The sequence below is a fragment of the Salmo salar genome, chromosome ssa22, assembly GCF_905237065.1.
Source record: "Salmo salar chromosome ssa22, Ssal_v3.1, whole genome shotgun sequence".
Taxonomy (NCBI): domain Eukaryota; kingdom Metazoa; phylum Chordata; class Actinopteri; order Salmoniformes; family Salmonidae; genus Salmo; species Salmo salar.
Genome location: NC_059463.1, coordinates 47068819 through 47091258, shown reverse-complemented (window position 1 = coordinate 47091258; position 22440 = coordinate 47068819). Strand labels below are relative to the sequence as shown.

General features: G+C 43.5%; 1 protein-coding gene across 1 annotated transcript; it reads left to right on the top strand.

Annotated features, from left to right (window-relative positions):
• Positions 1 to 5238: 5238 nt before the first annotated feature.
• On the top strand, positions 5239 to 17272 carry LOC106583605 (keratin, type II cytoskeletal 8). The gene is made up of 9 exons (XM_014167974.2): positions 5239 to 5810; positions 7007 to 7215; positions 8293 to 8353; positions 8581 to 8676; positions 8835 to 8999; positions 9635 to 9760; positions 9921 to 10141; positions 16303 to 16349; positions 16500 to 17272. The coding sequence occupies exons 1-9, from the start codon at positions 5310 to 5312 to the stop codon at positions 16820 to 16822; spliced, it is 1749 nt and encodes a 582-aa protein (XP_014023449.1). The 5' UTR covers positions 5239 to 5309; the 3' UTR covers positions 16823 to 17272.
• Positions 17273 to 22440: the final 5168 nt, after the last annotated feature.

Here is a 22440-nt window from a genome sequence, read left to right as displayed (position 1 = left end):
AGGCCTCCTACATGTCTCCTCAGCCTGGTGAATCCTGTGCCTGCGCCCAGAGCCAGGCCTCCTGCAAGTCTCCCCAGCCTGGTGAGTCCTGTGCCTGACTCCTGTCCGGAGCTGCCAGAGTCGCCCGCCTGTCAGGAGCTGCCAGAGTCGCCCGCCTGTCAGGAGCTGCCAGAGTCGCCCGCATGTCCGGAGCTGCCAGAGTCGCCCGCATGTCCGGAGCTGCCAGAGTCGCCCGCCTGTCCGGAGCTGCCAGAGTCGCCCGCCTGTCCGGAGCTGCCAGAGTCGCCCGCCTGTCCGGAGCTGCCAGAGTCGCCCGCCTGTCCGGAGCTGCCAGAGTCGCCCGCCTGTCAGGAGCTGCCAGAGTCGCCCGCCTGTCCGGAGCTGCCAGAGTCGCCCGCCTGTCCGGAGCTGCCAGAGTCGCCCGCCTGTCCAGAGCTGCCAGAGTCCCCCGCCTGTCCAGAGCTGCCTGAGTCGATGCCCAGTTCGGGGTCGGTGGCGAGGGCCCCCACTCCAGAGGCGCCACCGAAGTGGGCCGTGCCAGAGGTGGAGCGGGGTCTGCGTCCCTCACCGGAGCCGCCACCACGGAGAAAAGCCCACCCAGACCCTCCCCGATACGTTCAGGTTTTGCGGCCGGAGTCCGCACCTTTGGGGGTGTGGGTACTGTCACGCCCTGGCCATAGAGGTTTTTATTCTCTATTTTGGTTAGGCCAGGGTGTGACTAGGGTGGGCATTCTATGTTCCTTTTTCTATGTTTTGGTATTTCTTTGTTTTGGCCGGCTAGGGTTCTCAATCAGGGACAGCTGTCTATTGTTGTCTCTGATTGGGAACCATACTTACGTAGCCTTTTCCCACAGGGTTGGTGTGGGTAGTTGTTTTCTGTTTGGTGTGTTCACCTGACAGAGCTGTTGCGTTTTGTTCCACTTTGTTTTTTGTTTCAGTGTTCAGTTATAATAAACATCATGAACACGTACCACACTGCGCTTTGATCTACTCCTTCTTCCACAGACGATCGTTACATAAGCCTTTCCCAGGGAAGTGTGTGTGTTAACATGTGTTACTAAGCAACAAGGCTGTAAAACACACACACACACACCCTTTGTGTCTAACTGTGACAACAGTGTCGGGGTGTTTATAGTAGCATTTCATTGCTTAGGGCTAAATAAACAAAAGGCCCCTTCCTTTTGCATGTAAACACAATAGGCCAGGCTCTTACAAGGACCATATTCTCTAAAAGCTACCAATTAACCGCGGCAGGTAGTTTAGCTGTTACAGTGTTGGCCCAGTAACCCAAAGGTTGCAAGTTTGAATAATGAGCTGACTGAGTGAAACATCTGTTGATCTGCCCTCGAGCAAGGCACGTAACCCTAAAGGCTTTAGGGTTGCTGACAATAATGGCTGATTCCTGGCTGTGACCCCACTCTCTGAGGGTGTCTCACGGAAACAGGACAAACATAAACACCCCATATTTGACCTCTGTTTTGATCAACCGAATCACATTCTTTCAACTGAAGTACAGGGAGTGTCAACACTAGAAGAAGTGAAGCCCGAAGGTAAAGATATATACCGTACTTGTTAGAAATGTGAAGGTACAAGACTGACAATTTGTACAGGATGTGACTTCCAAATTAATTACAAATTAAAAGCTGAAATGTTTTGAGTAAATAAGTATTCAACCCCTTTGTTATGACAGGCCTAAATAAGTTCAGGGGTAAAAATGTGCTTAACAAGTCATAAGATGTATGTGTGCAATAATAGTGTATACCCCACACATACAATTATCTGTGAGCTCCCTCAGTCAAGCAGTGAATTTCAAACACAGATTCGACCACAAAGACCAGGAAGGTTTTCCAATGTCTCACAAAGAAGGGCACCTATTGGTAGATGGGGGGAAAAAAACAACAACAGACATTTCAATATCGCTTTGAACACCACACTTTGGATGGTGAATCAATACACCCAGACACTACAAAGATACAGGCATCCTTCCTAACTCAGTCGCCGGAGAGGAAGGAAAACCATGAGGCCAGTGATGTTATAGAGTTCCAGAGTTTAATGGCTGTGATAGGAGAAAACTGAGGATGGATCAACAACATTGTAGTTACTCCACAATACTAACCTAAATGACAGACTGAAAAGAAGGAAGCTTGTACAGAATAAAAATATTCCAAAACATTTATCCTGTTTGCAACAAGGCACTAAAGTAATACTGCAAAATAAATGTGGCAAAGAAATTTACTTTTTGTCTTGAATACAAAGTGTTATGTTTTGAGAAAATCCAATGCAACGCATTTCCAAGTACCACTGTCCATATTTTCAAGCATAGTGGTGGCTGCATAATGTTATAGGTATGCTTGTAATCATTAAGTACTGGGTAGTTTTTAAAGATAAAAAATAAACGGAACAGAGCTAAGCACAGGCAAAATCCTAGAGGAAAACCTGGTTCAGTCTGCTTTCCACCAGACACACAGAATTCACCTTTCAGCAGGACAACAAAATATAAAAGTACCGACACCAAAATGAGTAGCGGCACCTATTGCAGTCCAAGTCAAGCACTGATAACAGACAAATGTTGCACAATTCAGGTGTGGAAAACTCTTACCGACTTACCCCAAAAGACACACAGCTGTAATCGCTGCCAAAGATGATTCTACAAAGTAGTGATTCAGGGATGTGAATACTTTAGTCAATGACATATTTTTGTGTTTTCACTTTTTCATTATGGGGTATTGTGCGTTTAAAAAATAAATCTATTTTTAATTCAGGCTATAACCCAACAAAATGTGGAATAAGTCATGGGGTATGAATACTTTCTGAAGGCATTCCTACTCTAAGACACTTTCTGAATACCAGCCATGAACTGCCTTTCATGATGCAGGGAAAAGGGTATGTGACCAAGGTGGGCTTGGCATTATAGTGAGGAAACTAGAGACAACCACTGTTTGCTATTTTTTCAGCAGATAAGAGAGGAATGTTAATCAATAGCCTATGTGACACTCTCCACACAATAAAGGTGTCTGTGTAAAATGTAATTGATCAATGAGAGTTGTTCATTGCAACATATTATACAGTATGTATGACTCACTTTAAGATGTGTTAAGATATGGATTGTCAATTAGGTTTACATTAAAACCCACAACTGTGAGTCATTCAGTCACTATCAACACAGACACGCCATATCTGATAGTAAAAACCTGCACCATCTACTTGATGTGGTTTAATGTGTCTAGAAGTACTTGCTAACACGTGCAGTCTGTCTGTGGAAGATTCTTTGCTGCTCATTGGTCATATTAAAATACGTCTCTTGATTTTGGGAGAATCTGACTCATGGAATATCCTTGAACTATATTATGGTAGTTCACTTGAGAGTTGAAATAAATTTTGTTTCAAATCTAATACAGTTCTGGGCATTATAAAGTTCCTTTTTACACATGCAAAATACTTGCTGCAGCAAGGTACATTGTTAATGGTGACAAACTGTCTCGCAGGATGACGCCAAGCACTAATTTCATTATTAATCATCTAACACACCGTAAAAAATATTGTGCTAGTTCCACTACTATACTTAACTTTTACTGTTTCAAACACTAATATATTAAGTCCATCATAAAAAAATGGCTAAGATTCAACTTAGTTTTATCAAATCCAGAACTGTTATTGTACATTAGATCTACTTAATCTTTCTGATTAGTTACTTTCATTGATCGTGTCTTACTGTTAAACATGGCTTTATGTATTTCATCGCTTGACATTTTTATCCACTTTAGCAGGAATTGTTGAGCACAGTGCTCATTCCACTAGCACTAACTGGAGGTCAAGCTGCAAGCATTGTAGCTTGATATATTTGCCCCTGTCAAGTGTGGCATGCATGATCTTACTAAGGATGAGAATGGGTGGTCTCATCACTGAACCTCAATTTGTCTGACGGTTTTGATATCCATTCATCATGATCCATTACACCTTACAGAATAACAAACTGTTTGATACAAATATATAAATGTGCTTTTCGTTCTTCAAACATGATTACAACATTGTGTAAAAGTATTGTAAAGTATATATATATATATATTTTTTTTTTTTTTTACCCACTATCCTCTGAAAACAGAGCCACATGGCAAGTTGTTGGAAGAGCTTAAAATTCTTAAGTTGAAAGGAAATATTATAAAAATTGAGTAAGTTAAACACAATTTTCCTTGTAGTTGTTTTTACACACAAATAGTTGTTAATATTAAGCATTTATCTTATGCTGAATTCATGTAAAAGAACATTTGGGTTGGTTGAACAAGTGAAGTAGAGTAAAGTACTAATTATATTCAAGTAAAGATGAACACTACATTTTTTATGTCGAAATAATTATATTTTCAAATATAATTTACTAACCACCTGAATCATGTACAGTGCAGTAGCCCATTCCCAGAGCTGTATGTTTCTGTACAATTCAATACTGTTGGTGTGTTTGACGATGCGTAGAACGCAGGGTTGGGTAGGTTACTTTCTAAATGTAATCCGTTGCAGTTATTAGTTATCTGTCCAAAATTGTAATCAGACATGTAATTGATTACCCAAACTCAGCAATGTAATCTGATTACTTTCCCTTTCAGAGGCATTAGAAGAAGACAAAAATGATCCATCAAACGCATTTGGTGTGTTATCATAGTGGTCTCTGACTTGTGGTCAGACTCGCTCAGGTGAAACAAACATAACTTGCACCTTTTTTCAAGGCTGAATTGAATGTCATTGAGAAAACAGAAAGGTGTCATATTTATTTATTTATTTTTTTACCAACATAATTTCGCAATTTTAGAGTAATACAAGAAGTACTCTGTTATCGAATTACAATATGTTTGCTGGTAACGTAACTGATTACAGTTGCAGTTGTTTTGTAATCAGATACTCCCCAACCCTGATATAATGCATTCTGCACTGGTCAACTGCATTGACACTTCAACATAAATAAATCATCATAAGAATAGTCAGAATAGCATTATGATAGTACCTTATGCTGCAAACAAGGAAAAGCAGCAACAAATCCATCTAAAGCTTCAATGAGATGGGCAATCCCTGTTATGTAAGTTTTGTACTCTCTCAAATTCAATCTGTGTGCTGTAAATATGTAACATGACTCTATTATTTTCCTCCAGCATTCCTCTATTCTGCGCTCATCCCCAATACATGCTTGCCAATCATAACTCCAATCGGACCCTCCCCTTTCCAGATAAAAAGAGTGCCAGGGAACAGTGAGCTCCATCTACAGTGAGTCTCTCAGTCTCCACAGACCACCTCCTGTAACACTGGCTAAAACGTAAATCGTCATGTCCACCAGAGCTGTGAAGAGCACCAGCTACTCTGTGAGGCCCTCCTCTGCAGGCATGGGCTCCCCTCAGAACTTCAGCAGCAGCTCCTACTCCGGTGGGTATGGCGGTGCCAGACAGAGCTACAGTGTCCGCAGCTCCTACGGGGGCGTTGGCAGCAGCGCCAGGGGCGTTGCAGCAGGTGGTTATAGGGTAGTTGTGGCTGGGGGGTCTGTGCAAAGACGGGGTGTGATGGAGTTTGGGTATGCGGGCATGGGTGTTGGCGATGGTATGGGTGTTGGCGGTGGTATGGGTATGGGAGGTGGTATGGGTATGGGTGGTGGTATGGGGGGTGGGAAGATGACCTGTACGGGACCCCCTCAAATCACAGCTGTTCAGGTCAACCAAAGCCTGCTGGCACCACTGAACCTGGCGATCGACCCCAACATCCAGGTGGTCCGCACCCATGAGAAGGAGCAGATCAAGACCCTCAACAACCGCTTTGCCTCCTTCATTGATAAGGTCAGTTCCTCATGTGTTCCTATCACAACAGGGTCAAATGCATAGTGCATGCCAAATACTTTCATACACTTGAGCTGAGCTTGATTTAGCTCGTCTGGTACAATGGGGCCAATGGAGTGTTCCCAAAAGTGCAATGTCCACCCCTGGTTTGTATAGTATTTGGCCTTTGTATAGTATTTGGCCTTTGAAGGGTGATTTCAGTCATCTGTTTCAGATTATCAATGTTACCTATAACCATTCCCTTTACCTTCATTGAATAAGCTCCCTGCTTTGGTCAATCATAACTGAATGTACATTGTGTACAAAACTGAACGTACATTATGTACAAAACTATGGAAATATATTATACTGTACATTTATGACTTATTGCATACTATTTAGGCAAGTATATAAAAGACAAACTTGGTTATTAACAGAATAAATTGGGATCACCAAACTCCCTCTTACTAAAAAAGGGAGACAGGGTGTCGACAGAAATAGGGCCAGAGAGAGACCACAAGACGAGGTTGGTTGTATGAATAGAGGGTTTGTTGTTCAGAAAACCCTTCTAGACATTAGTTACTGACTCTTAAGTCCACAAAACAATCTTTCTTCTCAGTAGAAGTTGTAGGCAAATAGGGATTTGTTGTTGGGCAGAAATCCATCTTGTCACAGGATCCTCTCTTGCTCAATGTACCATTGTCCCATAGGCCTACACACTCAAACAGGAAATGTCAGGTTCACTGTCAGATATATCAGCCCATTCATGCACAGGGCTTATCAACTGTCAATTATCTCTACAATGATTACATGCTTCAACCATCCCTTATTGTTTTAACTACCTTAATGGGGCCCATTATTTCTAAAGAACCAAAGAACTCAAGGATCAATGTACAGGTTAAGCCATAAATCGGTTATGTTTACCACCAGGTTAACCTTATCTATGTGTGGCATTCTACCCCTCTCCACACCTTAGCGATGCACATCACACTTCCTTCCTTCCTTCCTTCCTTCCTTCCTTCCTTCCTTCCTTCCTTCCTTCCTTCCTTCCTTCCTTCCTTCCTTCCTTCCTTCCTTCCTTCCTTCCTTCCTTCCTTCCTTCCTTCCTTCCTTCCTTCCTTCCTTCCTTCCTTCCTTCCTTCCTTCCTTCCTTCCTTCCTTCCTTCATTTACAAGTTTCAGTCAATGGCACTGACCATTTCCCTTTTGTCCCTGCAGGTGCGTTTCTTGGAGCAGCAGAACAAGATACTGGAGACCAAGTGGAGCCTCCTGCAGGACCAGACCACCACCCGCTCTAACATCGACGCCATGTTCGAGGCCTACATCTCCAACCTGCATAGACAGCTGGACAGCCTGGGCAACGAGAAGATGAGGTTGGAGTCGGACCTGCACAACATGAAGGGTCTGGTGGAGAACTTCAAAACCAAGTGAGTACTTTCTTCATATTAGACATTTTTGACTAGGAGGGTTCATTTGCCCTGAAAAGGTCATTAGCATTAATCAAATCAAATCAAATGTCAGCTGATCAGCTGATGTCACAAAGTGCTGTACAGAAACCCAGCCTAAAACCCCAAACAGCAAGCAATGCAGGTGTAGAAGCATGGTGGCTAGGAAAAACTCCCTAGAAAGGCCAGAACCTAGGAAGAAACCTAGAGAGGAACCAGGCTATGAAGGGTGGCCAGTCCTCTTCTGGCTGTGCCGGGTGGAGATTATAACAGAACATGGCCAAGATGTTCAAATGTTCACAGATGACCAGCATGGTCAAATAATAATAATCACAGTGGTTGTCGAGGGTGCAACAAGTCAGCACCTCAGGAGTAAATGTCAGTTGACTTTTCATAGCTGATCATTCAGAGTATCTCTACCGCTCCTGCTGTCTCTAGAGAGTTGAAAACAGCGGGTCTGGGACAGGTCAGGGTTCCATAGCCACAGGCAGAACAGTTGAAACTGGAGCAGCAGCACGGCCAGGTGGACTGGGGACAGCAAGGAGTCATCAAGCCAGGTAATCCTGAGGCATGGTCCTAGGGCTCAGGTCCTCCGAGAGAGAGAAAGAAAGAAAGAGAGAATGAAAGAGAGAAAGAAAGAGAGTAAAAGAGAGAATGAGAGAATTAGAGAGAGCATACTTAAATTCACACAGAACACCGGATAAGACAGGAGAAATACTCCAGATATAACAGACTGACCCTAGCCCCCCGACACATAAACTACTGCAGCATAAATACTGGAGGCTGAGACAGGAGGGGTCGGGAGACACTGTGGCACCATCCAATGATACCCCCGGACAGGGCCAAACAGGCAGGATATAAGCATTAGCATTAGCATGCTAATTTGGGAAAGTGGCACTACTTTACAAATCTGGGTCTCAAATACAGTATTATGATTTCAAGAAGATTTATTTTTGATTGAATACATTAACATCTTTAATCCTAAACATCATTTGATTTTAAGCTTGTCAGAAATGTTTCTTGTTTGATTAAAAGGCTTGCTCTATTCTCCTCTCTCAGGTATGAGGATGAGATCAACAAGCGTAACGAGTCTGAAAACAATTTTGTTCTCCTGAAGAAGGTCAGTAGACTGAATCATTCTAGAAGCCCCCCTACATGCATAACTTGCAGTGCATTGTTGCTTTACCACAACATCAACAAATTGGCTGAAGTAGAAAAGCACAACTACATTTTAGTAGGCTTTCTTATCCAGAGCGACTTGCAGGAGCAGTTCGGATTAAGTGTCTTGCTCGGTTAATGGCCCAACCTGCCGCCCTACATGAAACTAGATATGTCCTGCTTTCTCAGGATACAGATTCTGCATACATGACCAGGATGGAGCTGGAGGCCAAGCTGGACTGTCTCACTGATGAGATTGAGTTCCTCAGGAGTATCTATGATATGGTAATGTACCATGTCCATACTGCAATGGGAGAGACTGACAGAAAACATTTGAAGGATTAGCCTATGCTGTAGATTCCATTGGATTTGGAATCAATTGAGTGAAGAGTAGATGCTGGATAAATCTAAAGGTTTCTCTTTATCCTCTCTTGGTTCTTCAGGAGCTGCGTGAGCTGCAGGGCAAGATTAAGGACACCTCTGTGGTGGTAGAGATGGACAACAGCCGTAACCTGGACATGGACTCCATTGTCGCTGAAGTGCGTGCCCAGTACGAGGACATCGCCAACCGCAGCAGAGCTGAGGCCGAGACCTGGTTCACACAGAAAGTAAGCCCTTTCCCCCGTGAGGCCCCCAGAACACCTCACGCCTTCGTAACCTTTCCGAGATTCAATATTGGCTGTGCTCCTATATCCATACTTGCATATCACTGAGAACGGATGTCCATTAGAGGATGCTGGTGGGAGGAGTTATAGGGGGATGGGTTCATTGTAATGGCTGGAATGGAATAATTGGAACAGTATCAAACACATCAAACATATGGAAACCACTCTGTTCCATTAATTCCATTCCAGCATTGCAATGAGCCCGTCCTCCTATAGCTCCTCCCACCAGCATCCTCTGATGTGGAATGCCTAAGTGGTATCCTAATGTGGATACTAGAACAGAACCAGAACCAGAGCATTTTGCTTTAAGGCAACTACTGTAACCATAAAATCTCAAGTTCTATAGTTTGGGGTGACAGTTACCCCAGGGAGGATCTCTGAGGGAGGATAATGTCACTGTGTGAAGTCATGACTAGCTCACCTCCACTACTTCATTGTAACTATACATTGTGAAACCTCTCTCGATTACCATAGCAATTGTGGTAACAAAGGCTATTTCTACCGTCTCAGGTATCTGCTAGCTAAATTACATGGACTTCACTGTTATGTTATGTCTCTATGTGTTGTCTCTGTAACAGTATGAACAGATGCAGGTGTCAGCCAGAAAGTATGGGGACGACCTGAAAAACACCAAGGCAGAGATCGCAGATATGAACCGTAAAATAATGAGATATCAGTCTCAAATTGACATGATGAAGGGTCAGGTGAGTGTCTCATACTGCATGCCTCTCAGTCAATATATAACAGAAGTTCCATTTTATCTAACACCCCTAGCGTGGATAGACTGTCTCTCCTATTCAGTGGTAGGATCAACAACATTTACAAATAGGAACACAACTAAAAATATGATTTATCTGACAATAGCGCATCCACCTGGAGAACCAGATTGCAAATGCAGAGGAGCGCGGTGAGCTGGCGGTGAAGGACGCCAGGCTTCGCATCAACGATCTCGAGGTGGCCCTGCAGAGAGCCAAACAGGATGTGACCATACAAGTCCACCAGTACCAGGAGCTGATGAACATCAAGCTGGCCCTGGACATTGAGATTGCCACCTACAGGAAGCTGCTGGAGGGAGAGGAGAGCAGGTAGGAGCCGTGAGCCCAGCCCAAATGAAGTGGCTGCCTTCCCTCTTTCCCTCAGATCTGATCTGAGTTAGGCTTTCATGTAACATTCTTTTAGATTAGTGAGTAGTCACAGGAAGTAAGGAGGATAGCATTCACACATGAGCGCATTAAAACATGGTGTTGAATGACTTGACTATAGGATTAGGAGAATTTGATGATGACCAACGAGTTCATTTGCTCACTGATCATATCCCTTCCACAGAAAGGAATGAATAGAATGGGAATCCCCATTCAAGTCAATGATGTCAATGATGGCATAATGGGTGGACTGGCAGCCATTTTGAGTGTACCCAGGCCAGGAAGTAAAAGCAAGAAGTTTACCCTTCAATACGTGCTGTGATTTGTTGAGTCAGCTCAACTGACATTACAAAAAATACACAGTAGCGGTGCATGGGTAAAATCACTGGGGAATCAAAGCCAGGTGAAAAACTATATTAAAACTCATGTGTTGTGATAATTGCTTTGTTTGCTCTATAACCTGTTAGTTCCTATGCCTTGCAACCGTGATATATAGGCCTAAGGCCGAGACAATAAGAAGACAGTGGCAGAATAAATTAAACCACACATTTGTTTCATTACAAAACCGGAGAGCAAGATCTGTCTGGTGAAGTCCACAAAACATATTGCATGAGCTGGACAGGAGGGGGAGCCAACGTGAAGGCTGGTGTGACAGTAACAAACAGTTACATGACCTACAGCATGGTCAAGCAAGGTAATGTTTCGGACATTTTCGGACTACTAAACAACTATTAATTTAGAACCACGGAGAGATACCGCAAGTCATAAAGAAAACATGCGCTGCCTCCACTATTCCAGCACAATTTCAACTTCAACATTTCAACATCATATACAGTGCCTTGCAAAAGTATTCATCCCCCTTGGTGTTTTTCCAATTTTTTTGCATTACAACCTGTAATTTAAATGGATTTTTATTTGGATTTCATGTAATGGACATACACAAAATAGTCCAAATTGGTGAAGTGAAATGAAAAAAACAAGTTGTTTAAAAAATACAAATCTGAAAAGTGGTGCGTGTGTATGTATTAATTTGCTATGAAGCCCCTAAATAAGACCTGGTGCAACCAATTACCTTCAGAAGTGACAACATTAGTTAAATAAAGTCCACCTGTGTGCAATCTAAGTGTCACATGATCTGGCACATGATCTGTTCTGAAAGGCCCCAGAGTCTGCAACACCACTAAGCAAGGGGCACCAGCAAGCAAGCGGCACCATGAAGTCCAAGGAGGTCTCCAAACAGGTCAGGGAAAAAGTTGTGGAGAAGTACAGATCACTGTTGGGTTATAAAGAAATATCAGAAACTTTGAACATCCCACAGAGACCCCAAAATCTATTATTAAAACATTGAAAGAATATGGCACCACAACAAACCTGCCAAGAGAGGGCCGCCCACCTAAATTGACAGACCAGGCAAGGAGGGCATTAATCAGAGAGGCAACAAAGAGACCAAATATAACTCCGAAGGAGCTGCAAAGCTCCACAGTGGAGATTGGAGTATCTGTCCATAGGACCACTTTAAGCCGTACACTCCACAGAGCTGGGCTTTACGGAAGAGTGGCCAGAAAAAAGCCATTGCTTAAAGAAAAAAATAAACAAGCACTTTTGGTGTTCACCAAAAGGCATGTGGGAGACTCCCCAAACATATGGAAGAAGGTACTTTGGTCAGATGAGACTAAAATGTAGCTTTTTTGCCATCGAGGAAAATACTGTCTGGCGCAAACCAAACACCTCTCATCACATCGAGAACACCATCCCCACAGTGTAGCATGGTGGTGGCAGCATCATGCTGTGGGGATGTTTTCATGGGCAAGGACTGGGAAACTGGTCAGAATTTAAGGAATGATGGATAGCGCTAAATACAGGGAAATTCCTGATGGAAACCTGTTTCAGTCTTCCAGAGATTTGAGACTGGGATGGAGGTTCACTTTCCAGCAAGACAATGACCCTAAGCACACTGCCAAAGGAACACTCGAGTAGTTTAAGGGGAAACATTTAAATGCCTTGGAATGGCCTAGTCAAAGCCCAGACCTCAATCCAATTGAGAATCTGTGGTATGACTTAAAGATTGCTGTATACCAGAGGAACCCATCCAACTTGAAGGAGCTGGAGCAGTTTTGCCTTGAAGAATGGGCAGAAATCCCAGTGGCTAGATGTTGCCAAGCTTATAGAGACATACCCCAAGAGACTTGCAGCTGTAATTGCTGCAAAAGGTAGCTCTACAAAGTATTGACTTTGGGTGGGTGGGTGGGTGGGTGGGGTGGGGGTGAATAGTTATGCACGCTCAAGCAAAACATTTTTTTGTCTTATGTCTTTTTTGTTTCACAAGAAAAAATATTTTGTATCTTCAAAGTGGTAGGCATGTTGTATAAATCAAATGATACAACCCCCCCAAAAATCTATTTTAATTCCAGGTTGCAAGGCAACAAAATAGTAAAAATGCCAAGAGGGGTGAATACTTTCGCAAGCCACTGTAATCCCCTATGCTTAGTCTAATACAGTGACAGCTAAAAGATACCCAAAATGATTTATTCCAACGTGAGCTAAACATGATGTGGCTGTCCATGCTACTGATTTCTCTCTCTCTCTCTTTGTGTGTGTGTGTGTGTGTGTGTGTGTGTGTGTGTGTGTGTGTGTGTGTGTGTGTGTGTGTGTGTGTGTGTGTGTGTGTGTGTGTGTGTGTGTGCAAATAGAAAAAACTTTTGACTCACCAAACTTGTAGAGAAACACCAATGCCATCCTGTTCTTTCATCTTGCCTAAACGGTCTCTGACTCTGTCATAATGTATACACCTTTAGTTTTTGTTGTCCGAGGCTACCTGGCTAAGATGCTTGCTGGCTAGCATAACTTCCATTCATGGGCAACGATGCGCCAGGCCAACTAGTATACATTAGCATACTACATCTAGCTACATGTTGAACTTCCATCCTCTCAGGCCAGAGGCACAATGTATTAATTTATGGTTGGATCAGAAACGCCTTTATAATAATTTGTCAGTGCAGAGAATTTAAGTAAAACCACAACTCCAAATCCCTATCTCCATCCATAGCTAATTTAGGAAAGAGACGATTTTAACTAGCCACCGGATGACAAGGACACAACGAGATGATGCAATAATTAAAACAATTTCTGTCAATGATGTTTGGCTTCGAAGCCAAATTCAAACTGGCTTCCCTTGACACTTTTTTTGTGCGTCAGGACCATTGGCTATTATTTAATATACACTGCTCAAAAAAATAAAGGGAACACTAAAATAACACATCCTAGATCTGAATGAATGAAATAATCTTATTAAATACTTTTTTCTTTACATAGTTGAATGTGCTGACAACAAAATCACACAAAAATAATCAATGGAAATCCAATATATCAACCCATGGAGGTCTGGATTTGGAGTCACACTCAAAATTAAAGTGGAAAATCACACTACAGGCTGATCCAACTTTGATGTAATGTCCTTAAAACAAGTCAAAATGAGGCTCAGTAGTGTGTGTGGCCTCCACGTGCCTGTATGACCTCCCTACAACGCCTGGGCATGCTCCTGACGAGGCGGCGGATGGTCTCCTGAGGGATCTCCTCCCAGACCTGGACTAAAGCATCCGCCAACTCCTGGACAGTCTGTGGTGCAATGTGGCGTTGGTGGATGGAGCGAGACATGATGTCCCAGATGTGCTCAATTGGATTTAGGTCTGGGGAACGGGCGGGCCAGTCCATAGCATCAATGCCTTCCTCTTGCAGGAACTGCTGACACACTCCAGCCACATGAGGTCTAGCATTGTCTTGCATTAGGAGGAACCCAGGGCCAACCGCACCAGCATATGGTCTCACAAGGGGTCTGAGGATCTACATTTACATTACATTTAAGTCATTTAGCAGACGCTCTTATCCAGAGCGACTTACAAATTGGTGCATTCACCTTATAATATCCAGTGGAACAACCACTTTACAATAGTGCATCTAAATCTTTAAGGGGGGGTTAGAAGGATTACTTTATCCTATCCCAGGTATTCCTTAAAGAGGTGGGGTTTCAGGTGACTCCGGAAGGTGGTGATTGACTCCGCTGTCCTGGCGTCGTGAGGGAGCTTGTTCCACCATTGGGGTGCCAGAGCAGCGAACAGTTTTGACTGGGCTGAGCGGGAACTGTGCTTCCTCAGAGGTAGGGAGGCGAGCAGGCCAGAGATCTCATCTCGGTACCTAATGGCAGTCAGTCTACCTCTGGCGAGCACATGGAGGGCTGTGCGGCCCCCCAAAGAAATGCCACCCCACACCATGACTGACCCACCGCCAAACCGGTCATGCAGGAGGATGTTGCAGGCAGCAGAACGTTCTCCACGGCGTCTCCAGACTCTGTCACGTCTGTCACATGTGCTCAGTGTGAACCTGCTTTCATCTGTGAAGAGCACAGGGCGCCAGTGGCGAATTTGCCAATCTTGGTGTTCTCTGGCAAATGCCAAACGTCCTGCACGGTGTTGGGCTGTAAGCACAACCCCCACCTGTGGACGTCGGGCCCTCATACCACCCTCATGGAGTCTGTTTCTGACCGTTTGAGCAGACACATGCACATTTGTGGCCTGCTGGAGGTCATTTTGCAGGGCTCTGGCAGTGCTCCTCCTGCTCCTCCTTGCACAAAGGCGGAGGTAGCGGTCGCGCTGCTGGGTTGTTGCCCTCCTACGGCCTCCTCCACGTCTCCTGATGTACTGGCTTGTCTCCTGGTAGCGCCTCCATGCTCTTGACACTACGCTGACAGACACAGCAAACCTTCTTGCCACAGCTCGCATTGATGTGCCATCCTGGATGAGCTGCACTACCTGAGCCACTTGTGTGGGTTGTAGACTCCGTCTCATGCTACCACTAGAGTGAAAGCACCGCCAGCATTCAAAAGTGACCAAAACATCAGCCAGGAAGCATAGAAACTGAGAAGTGGTCTGTGGTCACCACCTGCAGAACCACTCCTTTATTGGGGGTGTCTTGCTAATTGCCTATAATTTCCACCTGTTGTCTATTCCATTTGCACAACAGCATGTGAAATTTATTGTAAATCAGTGTTGCTTCCTAAGTGGACAGTTTGATTTCACAGAAGTGTGATTGACTTGGAGTTACATTGTGTTGTTTAAGTGTTCCCTTTATTTTTTTTAGCAGTATATTTTATTTATCAAGGGAGGCCAAACGCTCACTGGCTTCCCTTACATTGAATCAAAGAGTGATTCAATGCTACGGGCGGGAACAATGTCATACTCTTTTTGACCAGACAGCATCATATAGATGGGCTACAAATACTGAGACAGAGGGGCGCTGTTTCATTCGCTCGGATGAAACGAAAGATAAATTATTTGGTTTGTTTTTTTCTTTTTTTCTTTGTGCATTTTTGGGGGAAACTTGGCTTCCCTTGGCATCCACAAATACACACCCCTGAAAATAAGTTTAATTGCATGAGCCACATCAGTTAGCATCATTTAATGAGCAGGTCTTCACTACCCAATTCTATATCTAATTAAGGTGTTTTGTTGTTGACATTTGAAATGTAAAAATTAGCTAGTGTTAGCTAGCTAGTGTTTGCTTGCAAAATTAATTCATATGAAACAAAAGGCAGGGATGCTAACAACGCTGAAATGCTTACTGTGAAATGCTTGCTTACGAGCCCTCCCAACAATGCAGAGTTTAAAAATAAAATAGTAACACAACTTGCCTAGTTAAATAAGGTTACATAAAAATAAATAAAATAAAAAGAGGAATAAAATAAATACACAAGAATGGAGCTATATACAGGGAGTGCCAGTACCAGATCAAATGTGCAGAGGGAAGAGGTATTTGAGCTAGATACAGTGAGGGAAAAAAGTATTTGTCCCCTGCTGATTTTGTACGTTTGCCCACTGACAAAGAAATGATCAGTCTATAATTTTAATGGTAGGTTTATTTGAACAGTGAGAGACAGAATAACAACAAAAAATCCAGAAAAACTCATGTCAAAAATTTTATAAAATTATTTGCATTTTAGAGCTTCTGGGTTAGAGCTTCAGGGTTAGAGCTTCAGGGTTAGAGCTTCCAAGCCTGTTCTATTCCTTCTATTTCTTTGATCCCTTCTCTTTACTCTCCACCTCTTTACCCAGGCTGGTGACTGGAATCAAGTCGGTCAGCATCTCCAAGCAGTCTTCTTGTAAGTGAATGTCCTCTCACTCCACAGCTATTCTGTTTCACTTAATGCTTAGTACTTATTGTACTTCGTACTGGTCAAATAACTGAGATAAATAAATAACACGAGTCCATGTTCACTTCAATGACCCGAAATGTTCATTTCCACTTCCAGCAATGAACTACAACTCTTACCCCCTGGAGAGCAGTCACACCACTAGCTACGTCCGGGGCTCAATGGGCGGATACAAGAGCAGCAGGACTTACATCAGTGGTCATGAGAACAGCCATGTAGGCCACGGTTTTGACCTGCCTGGCAGTATCATCCTGGGAGCCACCAACAGTATCCAGCTCTCTACCAGCAGAGACGTAGATGCCAGCATCAGCCTGGGAGGTAGCAAAGGCACCAGCAGAGAAGTGGATTCCAGCATCACCCTGGGATGCAGCAAAGGCACCAGCAGAGATATGGATTCCACTGTCACCCGAGGAGATGAATGAGGAGACTTCGTCATCACAGGCGACCATGGAATTTGTTTATTCTATCTGTGACAGATTTGTGCTTCCACAACCTACTTTTCAGCCTTTCTCTCACATTCATTTGACCTTTCTAGCCAGGTTAGTACATCATTTACCTGCCAACAGTGACCTATCAAACAGGCTAATTAGATCCACCTGGAATTACAGGCAGTCTAACTGTAACTTAATTTTCCTAGCCACAAATGGTCTGGTTTAAAGTGGTAAATATGAAGGGTTATGTATTCCTGAAAGGCCCCTGAAAGTCGACCCCTTATGTCTATTTGGCCTACTTGTGTGGTCTCGTTCACTGTCGATGGATGCTATCCATCTCATTTGTCTGTCCACACCTGAGTCACCAGCAGGTGTCATTGTAGCAGATGTTTTTCTCTCTGCTTGCTCAGAGACCCATTAAAGCACTAGGAGAACAAACAACCTCTTAATGTGTATGTGATGTGTGACATATTTCTTCCATTGAGTCATTTGATGAGAGGATGCCTTATGCCAAAAACCAAAAGGGAAATGTATGAAATGTGTACATGCAGGGCCGGCTCCAGGCATAACCGACATAAGCGGTGACTTAGGGGGACCCTGTCCCCCCAAAAAAGGAACTCACTATTGAGAGTAAAAATAGTACACCAGATGTGATTTTGAAATTTGGTTGTGCATCAACAGCTGTTCTCTTGTCCCTCCCTCAGTTAGCTGACAATTTGCCATGTACATTTTTGGATTGGTAGTTAGTCTAGCCAACTATACTCGTAATTATGGCCAAATACCAATCGGGCACGCAGTATTAGTCATTCTCACTCAGATATCATATTAACATGGCATAAGTAATGGCAAAATGTGTAGAATTGAAGGAAATTTGCTTTAAAACTGAAAAACGTATCTCTCCGCTCCATGGCAAAATGAGTAGAATTGCAATACATTTGTTATAAAATTGCTAAATGTTCTCCCCCCGCCCCATGGCAAAATATGTATAATTGCAGTAAATGAACATTAAAACGTAGATTTTTTTCTCTGCCATCAAGAGGGGGGCCACTAAAATGTTTTGCCACGAGGTGGGGGGCCCTTGGACACAGGCCCGGCTAGAGCTGTTGTTGCTCCTAGACGTTTCCACGTCACAATAACAGCACTTACAGTTGACATGGGCAGCTCTGCCAGGGCAGAAATTTGACAAACTGACTTGTTGGAAAGTTGGAATCCTATAATGAAGATATATTAGCGTTTTATTTTTCATAAATGTTGACCAAAAAATACAATTAAATCCATTTTAATCTCACTTTGTAACACAACAAAATGTAGAAAAAGTAATGGGTTGTGAAGGCACTGCACATAACATGACTAGGCATCAGAATAGATAATAATACAAGTAAGAAGAATGTATCCATGCAGATACTTCGAGTGTGCACAATGCTTTGCAGGTTTTTTATAAGAAGAATTTATACATGGATCTATGTTACAATGAGAATAGAGCCTACACACACTTGATTGGCAATTGCTTAACAAGCTATGGGTTTCTATCCAAACAAACATTTACTATCCCCTTAAAAGGTATTTGGATCGTCAGACCATCAGTCATAATACACAGGTGCTGGCCAAAAGCATATTCACTCTCTTCTATACTTTGTTCAATCATTCAAAACTCTTCAAAACCACATTCCAACCACACCCTCCACATTCCAAACAGACATGCACACACGAACACACACACACACACACACACACACACACACACACACACACACACACACACACACACACACACACACACACACACACACACACACACACACACACACACACATATGCACACACAAACTGCAACACACAAATGTACTGTACGTGTGTATGAACCCCACACGATCACACCCTCTTTTTCTCTCTCTCTCTCTCATTTGTCAACATGGAACATTTCTCTTTATGTGGTGTCAGGGACAATTACAGCATTTTTCTATCACTTTGGCACATTTTTCAGATGTAAGTGGTATTTTTTCAAAACTCAGGACAACTGTGATAATAACGCTTGTAATGCCTTCTGTCTGTTCAGAGTCTTATGTTCAGAACCTTTGAACCTACAGGAGCAATTATGGTTAAGTGCCTTGCTCAAGGGCACATTTTTCATCAAGTCACCTCGGGGATTCAAACCAGCATCCTTCAATTACTGGCCCAATGCTCTGAACCACTAAGCTACCTGCCGCTACCGGTAACTAACAACAAGCCATTTCAGGGAGCCAAGGGCTACAGTACCTGCCATTTTTCTATGTGACTTCTACTTTTCTATGTGACTTGTTACTGTAACTGCTATCGTATCAAGCTAAAATCATCAATGAAATTCAAATTCATGAGTAGAATATACTCTAATTCACAGGCCAAATATTTCAGCAGTGCGTTGTATATTACACCATCATTTCAAACGGTAGCACATGGAGTGACTCTTTTCACTTTACCCTGGCCTATTGAAACACACTGGCTGATGGAGGATGATGTAGTATTTACATTCACGTCCATATTAGATTTGGTTTTACCTTCCAACCTACATTTTTGGGTTCAACACATACAGTGCATTCGGAAAGTATTCAGACCTCTTGACTTTTTCCACATTTTGTTACGTTACAGCTTTATTCTAAAATGTTTTAAATGATTTGTTTTCCTCATCAATCTACACACAATACCACATAATGACAAAGTGAAAACAGGTTTTTAGACATTTTTGCAAATTTATTCCAAATAAATTCAGACCCTTTGCTATGAGACTTGAAATTGAGCTCAGGTGCATCCTGTTTCCATTGATAATCCTTGAGATGTTTCTACAACTTGGAGTCCACCTGTGGTAAATTGTGGAACAAGCTCCCTCACGACGCCAGGACAGCGGAGTCAATCACCACCTTCCGGAGACACCTGAAACCCCACCTCTTTAAGGAATACCTAGGATAGGATAAAGTAATCCTTCTAACCCCCCCCCCTTAAAAGATTTAGATGCACTATTGTAAAGTGGTTGTTCCACTGGATATCATAAGGTGAATGCACCATTTTGTAAGTCGCTCTGGATAAGAGCGTCTGCTAAATGACTTAAATGTAATGTAAATGTAATGTAAATTCAATTGATTGGACATGATTTGGAAAGGCACAAAACTGTCTATATAAGATCCCACAGTTGACAGTGCATGTCAAAGCATAAACCAAGCCTTGAGTTGGAAGGAATTGTCTGCAGCGCGCCAAGACAGGATTGTGTCGAGGCACAGATCTGGGGAAGGGTACCAAAACATTTTTGCAGCATTGAAGGTCCCCAAGAACACAGTGGCCTCCATCATTCTTAAATGGAAGAAGTTTGGAACCACCAAGACTCTTCCTAGAGCTGGCCGCCCGGCCAAACTGAGCAATCGGGGGGATAAGGGTCTTGGTCAGGCAGGTGACCAAGAAACCGATGGTCACTTTGACAGAGCTCCAGAGTTCCTCTGTGGAGATGGGAGAACCTTCCAGAAGGACAACCATCCATGCAAAACTCCACCAATCAGGCCTTTATGGTAGAGTGGCCAGACGAAAGCCACTCCACAGTAAAAGGCACATGACAGCCGCTTGCAGTTTGCTAAAAGGCACCTAAAGGACTATCAGACCATGAGAAACAAGATTCTCTGGTCTGATGAAACTAAGATTGAACTCTTTGGCCTGAATGCCAAGCTTCACATCTGGAGAAAGTCTGGCACCATCCCTACGGTGAAGCATGGTGGTGACAGCATCATGCTGTGGAGATGTTTTTCAGCGACAGGTATCCTAGTCAGGATCGAGGGAAAGACGAACGGAGCAAAGTACAGAGAGATCCTTGATGAAAACCTGCTCCAGGTTGCTCAGGACCTTAGACTGGGGCAAAGGCTCACCTTCCAACAGGACAACGACCCTAAGCACATAGTCAATACAACGTAGGAGTGGTCTCTGAATGTCCTTGAGTGGCCAAGCCAGAGCCCGGACTTGAACCCGATCGAACATCTCTGGAGTGACCTGAAAATAGCTGCTGAGTGACGTTCCCCATCTAACCCAACAGAGCTTGAGAGGATCTGCAGAGAAGAATGGGAGAAACTCCCCAAGATAAACTCACATTGATAGAAATTCCTACATACAAAACACACCCCTTCATTTACAACAATTCATAATGTACAGTGTCTTTTTTCAGGACAGTTTTTATGGCCAATCAGAGACACCGCTTTCTTAAATTTACCCTGTGGTTCTGAGGTTAGCGTGGGGCATCAATAACCACGTGATCTCCCTCAAAGTAGCTTGGTCCTTTTGGCTCCAGCATAACCCATGGATGGCTCTGTTCAGAGTAAGGTGGTCTTGTTGGCATTAACTGTTCCGTGGGAGTGTATCACAAAAGTCAAAAGAGGCTTCAGGTCTCCTTTACTTCACGGCACTAACGTGAAGTATCTGGACAGGTGGAAGCATATCCAGGTAAGTATGCAGGTTCACACAAAGAGCCCTGGAGGTGCTGGAACACATGGGCTTTTTTTTTCTTCTTTTTTTTCTTCTTTTACAAATACAAGTTTATTGTACTTTTAGTCTCGTTTCTCTTTTGTAACTTTAAATGTAACAAATTGCCCTTCAAACCAGAACATTTCTCATAAACGGATGACTCCCCTCCCCGCCCTTCTGCCACAGCGAGTGTGGCATTGCGCTGCTGCACTTGTCCTGCATGCTCTAGCTATACCTACCAGTGCCAGGCGATGAGTTTGGGATGAATACCGCCAGTAGGCTAATCAAGGTTACTTTGGAGTTGCTCAAAACACGGTCTCACGGTCAGGGACAGGGAAGGGGGCAACTGTAGTTCGACTGCCAGTAATTACAATCAAGTAAAGACTAGTTTGTTCTGACAGCATAATGTAGCAGCTAGTCTCTAACTAACTAACTAACTAACTAACTAACTAACTAACTTATCCATCTACATTTGTGATAATCAGCGGATACTGCCCACCTCAGTATGGTTCTGTTTTTGCAGAAAATCAAGGCCCATGTTAAAAAATTATGGAGAATTTGGCTGCAGGAGCAGGAGGGGGAAGGGGGCGTTTTAAAAATATATTTTTTTACTTTTAGCACCTGCCCCAGAAAGCGACCCGTCTCTACGTATTTTACTGGTTTGTGACTCACTGACACCGCCCCCGGTTAGATGGGAATAAAGCAGTCCAAGAGTTAACACACAGGAAATGTATTTAAACACACTGAGGAAGATGAACATGGAAATCAAAAGTGGGAGATGTAGTGGAATGCTACTGGTTCTGAAACTAGCAACCTATCAGGGCACAGGTCACACAGGTCAGGGAGAGTTTGAAAGGCAGGTTTATGGTACCCCCTAGACTCTCAGGCTCTGGTCGTGGGGGATGGGGAGTGGAGTGTACAGGTTGTGAGTTGCTGATAACAGTCACCGGCAGGGAATTCGTAACACCCACCAAAGGTCTGTGGCCCTGCAGTTAAGCATCCACTCAGTCACTTTCACCCGTCTTTTGTTTTCAGATCAGCACAGATGAAGGGGAGGAGACAAGAGGAAGCCATTTTAGACTATTGGGATGCACCCTGTGAATAGCTTCCAATTTGGGCCTTAAAAGACAAACCAG

Bases quoted from the DNA above. Each gene is read 5' to 3' on its own strand.
- LOC106583605 (XM_014167974.2), top strand. From the start codon at position 5,310: ATGTCCACCAGAGCTGTGAAGAGCACCAGCTACTCTGTGAGGCCCTCC. The intron at 8,354-8,580 runs GTCAGTAGACTG...CTGCTTTCTCAG, and splicing joins ATTTTGTTCTCCTGAAGAAG to GATACAGATTCTGCATACAT. The intron at 9,761-9,920 runs GTGAGTGTCTCA...ATCTGACAATAG, and splicing joins TTGACATGATGAAGGGTCAG to CGCATCCACCTGGAGAACCA.